The following is a 13,356-nucleotide window of genomic DNA, read 5'->3' as shown; positions in this document are numbered from 1 at the left end:
ACCAACAATGTCAACAAGAACATAATGGAGTTCCTGCATCAATACAAGGCTTAACGAATTGATAAATTATTCTAGACCAATAATTGTTAACAATTAATGAAATGTAACTGCAAGTTCAAGGTTCCTAAGCACGTACAATGCACATTTATCCTACCTCATGTAAGAATGTCTACCTCTGATTGATTCACGTGACCTTGAACAAATTACCATATATGCCGGGTGCACGGTCGTACACATGTCTATGTATGGAGAACAGCAATAATTAAAAATGTAAGGTATATTAGGTGTCATGTCGACCCAGAAAACGAAAACACAGAGAACTTAACGATAGACTACAGAGAGAAAAAGACCATCTTCAAGCAGGAAGGAAGACCATGATAGAGTATGGAGATGCTTTTGCTCATCTTGTTGGACTTTAAAGTCAATTGTGTATGAACCATCATTGTGGACATGATTGTGATCGTGATTAGTAATTTATCAATTTATGTATGCTGAACATAAAAATACAAATGATAGTCAACTTGTGTGTTTCTTGGATTGGTCATCTCCTCCCCCACCCCTCCCCACCAACGTCTTGCTAATTAACATGGTCTGGTGATTCTCTTACTCCTTAAATAAACAACTTGCCCGACTGGCAAAACCCCGTGGTGTAGTACAAATCATCGGGCAGAATAAATCATTGATACCCCGCCCCGTGGAAAAAGAATGCATCCGCGGCAGTCAGTGAACCGTGAAACAGTGGTTCAAATCGACTATAGTCCGTTTGGCTCAAATCGGACCGATGAATTGCAATCGAAAACTACTAAACATATAGTACTCAATAAAATACTGATCATAATCAAAACATCAGACCAACTCTGTGATTTTTTTTCTCAGAATTTATAAGAGAGGAACAGCCAGGTGTGCAAGAAAGGATGGAGACGGCATAGCACAGGTTAATGAATCAATGACTTTGTCGGCACTTGTGCACGTGTTTCGCGTATACCTGGCTGTCCTCCAACAAATAGTGAACTGTGTCAAAAAATTTAATGATAGTTTGTTAAACAACTTTTTTTACTTTTAGGTCATACATTCTGCAAAACAATCACAGAGTTGGTCTGATGTTATGATATGATTAGTGTGTTTAAACCACATGTTCAAAATTGAAATACAATATGAACATGCACACAATAGCTTAATTGAAAGGCACATCGTGCCAAACAAGGTTTTCAAGAGCATATACACATAAATGTCAATGTCTTTTACAGGCTAATATGTGCACGTCTTGAGAAAGGTCAAAGTCTATTCCTATCTCAGTAAACAGGGTTGTTCAATCACACAACAAATGACATGTATGTATGTATGTATGTATGTATGTATGTATGTATGTATGTATGTATGTATGTATGTATGTATGTATGTATGTATGTATGTATGTATGTATGTATGTATGTATGTATGTATGTATGTATGTATGTATGTATGTATGTATGTATGTATGCATGCATGTATGTTTCTCTTCTACAGTACCTAAGTACGTATTTGTTAAACGTTAGATTCTACCAAAGAGCGAAACACACAGGCAATTGTTCGCAATTCTTCTTCCACACTTCAAACTCAATCAACACATGTGTCATGTGAATCCCGATAACTTATCAAGATCTACAGTAAATCAGAGTAACGTCACCCGTTGCCATCAGATCACTAACTGATCCATCGGATCTATGACATGAATGCAACACTTATTCTGTTCATCAGTTCATATGCAGCTTGGGAAATGGGTATAAATACATGCACTTTCCAGAGACTAAACATTCTCAATCTAATTATACAGCTGAACAGGTATGTATGATGAACACACGAGTTAGGTAAACGTGACTCTGTTTTGAACGTCACTATAAACTATATCATGCTATCAGCTAAATGGCTTAGGAAAGTTTGTACTCTATATGAAATTCAAGGGCAAGAGAATGTTTGACAAAACAAGTCATAATCTGTGATTTGAAACTATGCTAATCAGATTCTGCATCAGTCACTGCATGAGCCTTTGTCGTTAGACTACACTAGGATTAAACGCTATTGGACATCCTTCGAAGATCTTAAGATATCTGACTCGTGAAGGTCCGGATTAGAATATTGATCTTCAGTAACCCATGCTTGTCGTAAGAGGCGACTCACGGCTCGGATGGTCAGGCTCGCTGACTTGGTTGACACATGTCATCGGTTCCCAATTGCGCAGATCGATGCTCATGCTGTTGATCACTGGATTGTCTGGTCCCGACTCGATTATTTACAGACGGCCGCCATATAGCTGGAATATTGCTGAGTGTGGCGTAAAACTAACTAACTCACTCACTCTTAAGGTATCTTAAAATATAATGCATTACATTCTGATTTGTTTCAGGAGTATCCAGACATAACAATGATGCTCAAAGTGTGTCTTGCTTTGTTCTTTGTGGTATCACTTTTGACACAACGTGCCTTTGGCTTTGGGTGCTGTGCTGTTGCATTACATATTACTCATAAAATCATACAGTCTCTCCATGAGGAGATGGATAATCTTTGTTATATTATATGGATATTTATATAGCGCTATAGTCCATCCCATGCACATGCATGCTCAAAGCTCTTTACTATATTCCCTCGATCATTGGATGTCAATCTCAACAGCACATCGTATTTTCAATCTCAACTCCCTGGGGATCATACAACTCGTACAGCCACTAGGCTCACCGGGTTAATGTGGCTTTCCCGTCCTTTCGAGGATATGGTGATTGACTTGACTTTGACTAATGTTTTAGAGAGCAATAGTAGCAACAAAAGACACCATATCGAACCAGTATTCCACGAGTGAAGACTACAATTGTCTGAATGTGCCTATCCAAACATCCAACAGTACATTTGCTTCCGTCCCAATTTTTATTTGACCAACACAATAACCGTTTAACCATAGCTCAATATCCACGTGATTATTGAAATACGTAAAAGATGTAAATAAATACCCAGCAACGAATACCATTTTATTTCTTTAGCATTTGTTTCATATTTTACTGAACCCATCGTGGAACGTTAACAGAAAATGTGATGCTGTTGTCCTGGTGTGTATATGTTTATAGTTTATTGCTTAATTATGTGTAGTGTAAAATATTGTTCACTTAAACTCTATAAAACAAATCCACACCATACTCCTCCTTGTTCATGCAGTGTCACAACGAGGGACAAACATGCAGTTGGCTGAATGGTAACAATTGCTGCAGTGGTTTGACGTGTCAGTCAGCAATTGGTAAGATCCAAATATGCAAGAGGAACACTGGCGGCGGTATTGGCGGCGGTATTGGCGGTGTTATTGGGGTAAATTAACAAATCAAACATTGACTACAGCCTCTCCAAACGACGAACATTCAGAAATGTGCTTCTAAACTAAGAATGTTTATGTGACAAAATAAACGTGCCTACTCAACAAGGATTTGAAAACTAAGAAATACCCTGACATAAAAGAATGTCAAATGCTCTATGCGTTAGAAGTAATATTTGCATGTACCATTTCATCTTGAGACTCATACGTCTGTTCAAAGTTAGTGATATGAACGCTAACTTATTTGCTCCATGAAATGCATATACATTGTAATTACAGTATGTAGCATCATTGGTGAGAATTAAAATTCATATCCAAAAACATAATCATGTTAATAATGAACTCATAATCTTCGTTTTGTTTCCTAGATGATGCTGTCATATATATGTATAACACGATATGTAGATGTGTAAAAATATTTATATCTATTTCACAGTGCCGTCGCTGTAACGAAGAATGCAAGGTTAACGGAATACCTGCCTTGACATGCTGTGCATGGCTCCGTTGTATGCCTGGATACATGAACAGGATCACTTGTCAGTAGATATAAACAGATGCTTTGATACTCTGCATTTCGAAATCGCAACAGGAACTGATTTGACAATAAACGTTGTTTTATATATTTGATATTTGTTTGTGTTTCCAAATGTTTAAATGTAGTTGCAGCTATGAACACATAGCATACTTTGTGGACATGGTTTCGAAGACATATGGACGTTATGTAAATCGAATTCACGTTTCAAATGACTATACAGATAAAATGCTTGAATCACTATTTTCTATTGTACTCTGACCGGCTTTGGCTTCTAGCTCTAGTCTGCCTGGACTAGTACAACCAGACACAAACACACGCACACACACACATAATACACCTTGGGGAAATTTTATCTTACTATAAACTTTTGCTTGGGGTCTACACATGCATGTTTACCTGCATACCGTTGTACCAGTATGCATATGCCTTTTTCAGCAGTCTAGCTGTTATTATGAATGGACTCATATGTTTCGAAGTATGGTTGTTTAGTACGAGAAAAATTGTGGTGGGTGATTTAACTTAGAAACATACCTAATGATTAAGATAACTGTCATTTCTTGCTAAAATGTTTGTTACATCGGGTGCAATGGTACGTTCGTGAAAAGAACAGTGACTGGTCAGTTTCGTCTGATAATTACATTATTGCATTTCTACAGACCCGTGAAGATCCGTGCTAGAATTGATCTTCAGCATCCCATGCTTGTAAGGGGCGACTGACGAGATCGTCAGTTTCGCTGACTTGACACATCGTATTCCAGCTGTATAGATCTATCCTCATAATATTGATCACTGGATTTACAGACCGCCGCCATATAGGTCAAATATTGCCGAGTGCTGCGTATCCATGTTGAATATCTTCACTGCGCCCATGTGGGGCGTTGGACATTTTCCGCTGATCCAACCCATTGTCCATGAACATTGAAATGGCAATCTCAATTTTAAGTCAAATTAATATGATAAATCATAAGAGAAACGAACGAGATCATTACAGGGTTTCACTTTTTCAGATGTCAATGTTTACTCTGACACAGATCAAATGACAAACCAAAGACTGATCAAATCAGCTTTCAAGAACTGGGGTATATGATCAAACATCACATGGCTTTTACTATCATATCCTCTTTTCCATCTTTCCACACATTCAGCAGAGAACCCACAACATTTAATGACGGCGATGGCATTAAGTTGACATTCATCGTTTCGGAGACAACACTGTAAAATGAAAATACTTACGGTTACGTTAAATACCTATCAAATTTAAATAAAATATTTACATAAAAGCAAACAACAATTGCACCCCTTTAAAGATCAGAATTTGCATTTGATTCATATTTTTCTGCTTTGCAAAATCCGATAAGCGTCACACTTAACTTTCTATTATATTCCAAAGATATAAAAGAAACATGTTCGTACACGAGTTCTATAATAACATCAATTTCATGCATAAAAAATAATTTTCCAAAGTTGTGTTTCAAATAAAAAGAGTTATATCTGCCTGGTTATTTACACACATTTATACCACAGAGACATTTTGCGCAAAAATAATTATGCAAACAAGATAAAGATAGCACATTATTAGAACAGGTGTTTAAATGTCATCGTGTTCTGTTATATCTACAAATAGCACTTGCTTGAAAATGACTTTCCTACATGTGTTGGATTTAGTTAAGTGTTATGGGTAGCTATAATGTTTACTCATTTCGTGATGTGAATATGAAAGAACGCCGTGTGATTACATATGATTATCAGGGTATGAACAATTTTGAAAAGACCTCAAAGAATTTACCTCCTGACAAAGAGGTTGTACAAGCCTTAAAGTTGTTTGAGCATTTGCGGTATGTTTTGTTCTGTTGTTATTTATAAGAACGATTACGCCCCCGAACCGGCATGATCTACTGCAGGTCGAACAATATTCTGCCATTATGTTAAGAATACAAAAAGAGTGTGAGTGAGTTTAACAGGCGGTATTTATAAAGAGGAAGGATAAACGCTGGACATCTTTGGTTTGATGCAGAGAAATAGAAGTGCTGCAGAATGCGTTTACAAGAAAAACCCAACACGTTAAATATTTTTAAAAACCTAACTTCTAGCAGTATTCATTTTGAGCACGCTTAAAAAACATATGCACCTTTTAAGAACTTTTCTTGTCGTGATGATGACAACGTTATGCCGGAATGTTCTGATAACGGTTACCTTGCTTTTCTTTAGAAACCTTTGTTACTGTTGTCATGAAAACGTTACAGGCGAGTCATTCAACGACACTTAACATAGTTTGAATGAGAGTATTACAAATCGATCATGGTGTTTGATCAAATGTAATTCCACATTTGCTACTTGAAACAAGTTACAGAAACAGTGGAAACGTTCCGTGTTCCAATATTCAGCAGCCATGAAAAATTCATAGTCAAAAGTTAAATTCAGGACTCTTTTATTTGCATGCATGTGTAGCCTGACGCCTTCAAATAAAAGTATAGTCTTCTGATCTTTGTGTGTGGTGAAAAGTATCTAAGATTTTTGAAAAGCGTCAAACACATTGTTCGCGATTTCCAGAGAAGCGTTAAAGCGTTAAAGTTCAGAGAAATGCGTCTGTGACGCGTATCAGTCAGTCAGAATTCTGATAATATATCAAGATCTACAGATTATCAAAGTAAAATCCCACGTTGCCGTCACATCACTAACTGATCCAACGGATCTCTGACATAAAATGCGACATATGTTCTGTTCACCAGTTCACATGCATCTCAGGATATGGGTATAAATACACGAAGTTGCTTAACACTGTACATTCGCTAATTTTAACTTCAGAAAAAGATATTGTGTGAGAAAAGCTTGGTTATTACTTTGATGAATTCCAAGAGGAAGACAGTTGTGCTGATAAACCAAGTCATAATCAGTGATTGGAAGCAGTGATAGTCAGATCCTGCACCAGAGTGAGCGAGTGAGTTGAGTTTTTCACCGCCCTCAGCAATATTCCAGCTATATAGCGGCGGTCTGTTAATAATCGTGTCTGGACCATGCAATCCAGTGATCAACAGCATGAACATCGTTCTGCGCAATTGGGAACCGATGACATGTGTCAACCAAGTCAGCGAGACTGACCACCCGATCCCTGCACCAGAACGACACGCAAATCTGCACAGCGAAGTTACTGTATCTAATGTATACTTCAGCCTCGTTCGTCTGACTACACTAGGGTTTTACACTAGTCCATACTCTTCGGACTTAATAAGACTTACAATGTGTTGCAGGTGTGCCAAGGCATAACAATGATACTCAAACTGTGTGTTTCATTGTTCCTTGTGGTATCATTTTTTCGCACAAGCCACATGCCCAGTATGTAAACAGAGGTATGTTCAGAGAATTCATGCATGAAATGAACATTACACTGCCCTTTCGAAAATATGTCTGAGATACAGCATTGAGAATAACACAATATTTATTTCGAAAATGAGACGTCATAGTTTTATTCAGAAGACATTCAAGAGACAAATCTAATGACTCCGTTGTTCAATGTGCAAGATTAATCATTAGACGCCATCTACTGACAGATCATCTTGTTCATCACTCCAGGCATACAGCGGAGTGAGCCACAGCATTTCATGGCGTCGATGCCATTAATTTTGCATTCTTCATTCCGGAGACGACACTGTGAAACAAAACCAAAATAAAAATAATGAAGATGTTATGAACACAATAGAGATATGGAGTTATAAACTTATGCCATCTAATTGAAAACACAACTTCGTTTGGGGGTTGGTTAGGAACTAGGATTTGACATTGGAAAAGGTGCCACATAAGATTTACGGACAATTTTTCAGGAATGAAATGTACATTACGTAATGATGCACTTCATACATTTATCTGGGTTTGCATTAGATAGAATCTTTCTTTCTGTTTTTCTCATTGTAAGCATAGGACAAGCTGATAAACTAAATCCGCAACGCACATGCACATGCACATATGTATGTATATGTTCATACGTGTGTAAATATATCATATGAGCGTGTGTATATTTACACCAGGGGTATATTTGCATGTGGTACGGCTCAGGTGCAAATATACATTTACACGTGTGCAAATTCCATCTGAATGTAAATGTTGTGAAGACTTAGCCAAAAGTTCACCTGTGTAAAGATCGCAATCCAAAGCAGAATGCACTAACTGCTACATGATTGTTCCATTTCATGATAACTGTCTTGATATGCGCTTAATCCAAATCAATGTTTCATTTAATAAGTATATATACACTAAATGTACAAGCAATGTGTCTTCTCATTCGTCTCTGGTAAATAGTCTTTTCATACTGAAGCTCCTTAACAGGCTCAGGTATTTCAAGATCTGAGCCTAGGCTATGATACCTTAATTACACAGCCTACTTAAATTCACGTGAACACGTAATAAAATGTACATATACACACATATGCAAATGTGCACATCTGCACATTTACTCACGTCAGCAAAACGTACATTTGAATAGGGCTTAGTGTCGAGTGTGTTCAAGAGATACGTGTGAATATAACAATCGTCAAAATATCAAATGTATGTTACAGTCTGGTGGAAAGTGTCACACAGGAATAGATCACAGGCAATGGTGTGTTTGTCACAACTGCTGAAAGACTATATTACATTTTTTGCTAAATTGTTCATCTTAGATTCTAAATATTCACTTACCCCAGTACCACTGCCGACGTTTCTCTTACAGATTCGGGTGTTTCCTAAACCAGACTCACACATCAGGCCATTACAGCAGGTTTCGCCATTCATCACATTGCACATTTGCCCCTCAGTCTTGCACTGGAAAACAAAATAACTTTGGCAATGAACAATATATAATATCAGTTAGGACATGAATGGTGGAATAATTCAAGGATGTCATCTTTGTTATCAGGAACTAGGCGTTTCGGACCAGAATATATTCTTAATATTTTGTCAGGAGAATAAAATCTAGGCAGCAGATAGTTACATTTGTACATGTTGAACAACACACGTGATAAGATTAAAACGATGGACACAATACACGGGAAGTCAATAGATGATAGGCGATTTTGATAATATCAATGGCATTCAAAGATTTTAATTTGTATTTGGTTGTAAATAGGCGTCACTTAAAAACATGTCATCCGTGCACGTCATCCTTCCACAGCAGAGGTGGAATGAACACAGTGTAATCCGGGAGTGAGTGACTGAGTGAGCAATATTCCAGCTATATGGCGGTGGTCTCTAAAAAAACGAGTCTGGACCAGACATTCCAGTGATCAACAGCATGAGCATCGATCTAATGGGATACGATGGCATTCTGTCAACCACGTCTGCGAGCCTGACCACCCGATTCCGTTAGTCGACTCTCACGGCAAGCATGGGCTACTGAAGGTTCATTCTAACCCGTGACGGGTGTAATCCGAAAGAAAATACACTGAAACTAAAATTCCCTTTCACTCAATCACTAATGTGTGATGATCGCACAATGAAAACATGAAAATCTGGCATTAGGTCGCCTTTTACAAAGATTGTTACCAATCAGAATAAACGTTTAAACTGGCCCGGGGGCCGTTGGACAACGCGCTAAGACGACCGTAACTCACACCCATAAACACAGAGCTACAGCAGTCGTAGCTCTGAGGGGTTTGGTACGTAACCTGAACACTCATGACCAGTATCACTTGATTTAGAACTTACAAAGCCATGTGAATCTTGAATCAGAGCTGATGCAACGAGGATTAGAGCAACACACACCTTGGACATCATTGTGATAGAGTAAAACTGAAAATGAAATTCATTTACGTCACCCTGTGTTTCAATTCAAGGTAGCTATTAGTAAGCATTAAATATAAACATCAAATACATATTATTTTGTATTAATAGGTTTGAATTTCAGTCATAGAAAAACAACGATATACCTGCAAAAATCTTCTTACTTTGAATCATTACTTTGATATAAAAAATTATGGTGTTTAGTTTAGGACAAAAGAAACTTCATCATATCAGGTCTCCCATAAAAGAATAGAGGTATATCTGTTGGAAATAGAAAACATTTCTGTAACCCACTTGAATTTCACATATAACATACAAGGATATACCTGTACTGCTGACTACCTGGAATGAAGCTACTTATTTGACTTTCCTGGCGTATTTATACCACTGGGACGCGCCAATTAAAGATGATACATCAGATAAATATGTAATCTTGCATCCAATAATAGTCTGTCAGTCACCTTTTCCGATACAATCTGACCACATTGAGCTTAGATGAAGCATGTCCATCACTAAAGGATATCTTTACATATGTCATTATGATTATGTAGTCACATCGTGCTATTAACGCGGAAGTAGCTGAGGACAATAACATGCATGTTGCGCGGAGCGAATACATAATAACGATTTTGAAAAGACATCACAAAGAGACAGAAGTCTTATGTTAGTTTTCTGATAATATTTAACTCATACATAAACGATTAATAAAAATCTGAAAACTCATAAGAATATAGAAAGTGAGTCTTAAAGACGGAGTTTATAAAGAGAAAAGATATATATTTCGTATGGTGGGAACAGTCGGACTGATATCTGAATTGCTGTATAAATACATTGAATTGAAATAAGCCCAATCCTTTCTGAAGCTCCATTTTTGTTTCGTGATCACAATGTTATATAGACATTATATTTTAAGATAACAGATCTATCCAAGTAAAACTTACACTTCTTCCAAAATGTTGTTATTGATCTTTGGAAAAGCGGTGGAATCTTCACATATGTTTGACCAACACGTACTGTTAACACAGTTTGAATGATAGTCATCACATATTCACCGTGGTGTTTAATTAACAGTACTTAAGAATTGTCTACTCGAACAAGTTAAAAAACACAGTGGAGAGGATGTCTGTTAAAATTTCCATGCATCATGGCAGCTTACTTGCTATGTGTAAAAAGAAATATAAGTAAATATTTAACTTTTGTCGTCCCCACTACCATACGTCTCTGTTAAAAAAGACAGATTCTACCAAAAAAACAGGCAGTTGTATGCAATTCTTCTTCCACTCTTCAAGTTCGGCGAAGCGTCAATGACACGTGTGTCATGTGAATCACGATAACTTATCAAGATCTACAGCTGATCAGAGTAATGTCACATGCTGCTGTCAAATCCTTACCTGATCCTATGGATCTCTGACATGAAATGCAACACATTATCAGTTCATCAGTTCATATGCAGCTTGGGAAATGGGTATAAATACAGGTATTTGTTTGGCACTGTACATTCTCAGTTTGATCCTACAGCTGAACAGGTATGTAGACATGTATGATTTACACTCGAGTGTCCGGCAGCATACATTATATCATACTGCCAACAGATCAGAGCGGAAGGTTCGGATACCACTTTGATGAAATGCAAGGGAAAGAGTATGATGCTGAAAAACCAGTTCGTAATCTGTAAGTGTTAGCCTATCCGATTCTGAACGACAAAAACACGCAACTTTACAGGAAGCATTGTAGCATCTTATAAAGATGGGTCAATTAGGCACAGTTCCATTTTATAGCATTATTCAATCTCTCATCTGTCTAAGCACTTTATTGCAGCAGTGTTTAAGAGAACTGATGTAATTACCGTATGAGTCGCTGCATTATATTCTTCAAAATTTGAATTGTATTGCATTGTTATTTCAGAAGTGCCCAAGCATACCAATGATGCTCAAAGTGTGTCTTGCTTTGTTCCTTGTGGTGTCACTTTTGGCACAACATGCCTTGGCCTTTGGGGTAAGTGTCACATTCTTCTTTCGGATATAATTAATCTTCGTACGTGAGGATACAGAGATTTCAAATCTGAGCAAAATGCCTTTAATTTGAGTAATGTTTTAGAGGGCGAAAGGAAACACAAATTATACCATATCAAGCCCTATATTCCATGATTAAATCTGAGCAAAATGCCTTTAATTTGAGTAATGTTTTAGAGGGCGAAAGGAAACACATATTATACCATATCAAGTCCTATATTCCATGATTAAGGGATATGGTGGTCTGATTTCCGTTTGTAACATCCAAAGGAAATATGTATTCGTTCCAATTCCTATTTCCTTTTTTCGGTCATGATTCAAAATTATAATGCTCATTTATTTTCACATCAACAATAATCTTTTAGCCGTATTTCAATATCCATATGATGACACAATACAGCAATGAAGCCCATTTTATTACTTTACCATTTGCTTCATATTTTCCTGTACATAAAGGGAGAAATTCCTGCTGTTGTCAAAACACTGCGTATTTGTTGGTATTGTGGTGTAGCTTCATAACTATATATAGTAGGAATTGTGTAAAACATTATTTACTTAAATCATACGAAATCCACAACAAACTCCCACTTGTTCATACAGTGTCAGAACGAAGGACAAACATGCAATGTGATGAACGGAAACACTTGCTGTAATGGCTTGACGTGTCAGTATGTATGGGGTAGCATCAAAACATGCCAGCGAAACATTGGAGGCGGTATTGGCGGTGGAATTGGCGGTGGTATGGGGGTAAGTTAGCTTATCAATCTCTGACAGTTGCCACACTATAACGTGTTAAACAGGGGAATGTGCTCCCGAACTTCTTCTATTAACTTGTTTCTGAGCAACATCCAACAAGGATATTAAATGTTCACAAATGTCATGAGAAAAAGAGAATATCTATGAGATGTGCGTTAAATTAGGAAATACGCTGCTGAACCATTTTTCAGTAACCTGTATCGAACCCTTCCATGAAAGCTTTTGAATGCTCACAAGTGTCAATCAAGTTATGTGCTGTGTTTGAGCTCATTGAATCCCAAATAACACATCTCTGAAGCTGGTCATTTGAACGTAGTTACGATACTTCTATAAGTATCTTATGTATAAGTCATCATATGTATGCATTCAAATCCTGTTTTACAAACGTAGTAATTTCACAGTCTACTTATGATCACGGATCCACATGATCCAAAGAGATGATGCTATTTGTGTAGACGATACGATATGTGGATATGTAAATATATTTATTTGTATTTTACAGTGTCGTCGCCGTAATGACGAATGCAGGGTCAATGGCATGCCTGCCATGTCATGCTGTGCATCTCCCGCTGTCTGCGTGGACACATGAACAGAATGACTTGTCAATAGATATAACGTATACGTTTATCTCAACATCACGATATGTGTTCATGACATGCATGACAATAAAAGTGATTTCAAACATACCAAACTGATGTTGACCCATGTGTATGTACAGTTGTTGTTGCTGCCAAAAGAAGAGGAAGCGTGTTTAATGGCAATGTTTTTGGGTTTCTTACCAAATTATTAGATGAAACGCCATCAAGCAGCATGCGTCAAATCAAATTCACTTTTCGAAAACACGGAACAATGATTGAGTGAGTGACTTAAACTTTAACATCGCATCGGCAATATTGCACCTTTTAGCGGCAAAAACTGGTTAGCTATACTTAAATACCTGTCGACAAGGGACGGTAAAACAGAACGGT

General features: G+C 37.3%; 1 protein-coding gene across 1 annotated transcript; it reads left to right on the top strand.

Annotated features, from left to right (window-relative positions):
- Window positions 1–11,523: 11,523 nt before the first annotated feature.
- Window positions 11,524–13,054, top strand: LOC124269668. The gene is made up of 3 exons (XM_046704705.1): window positions 11,524–11,615; window positions 12,233–12,379; window positions 12,891–13,054. The coding sequence occupies exons 1-3, from the start codon at window positions 11,544–11,546 to the stop codon at window positions 12,975–12,977; spliced, it is 306 nt and encodes a 101-aa protein (XP_046560661.1). The 5' UTR covers window positions 11,524–11,543; the 3' UTR covers window positions 12,978–13,054.
- The last annotated feature ends 302 nt before the right edge of the window (window positions 13,055–13,356 follow it).

The sequence above is a fragment of the Haliotis rubra genome, unplaced genomic scaffold, assembly GCF_003918875.1.
Source record: "Haliotis rubra isolate DU_JTF1 unplaced genomic scaffold, ASM391887v1 Scf1462, whole genome shotgun sequence".
Lineage (NCBI taxonomy): Eukaryota > Metazoa > Mollusca > Gastropoda > Lepetellida > Haliotidae > Haliotis > Haliotis rubra.
This window is presented reverse-complemented; position numbering and strand designations above follow the sequence as displayed.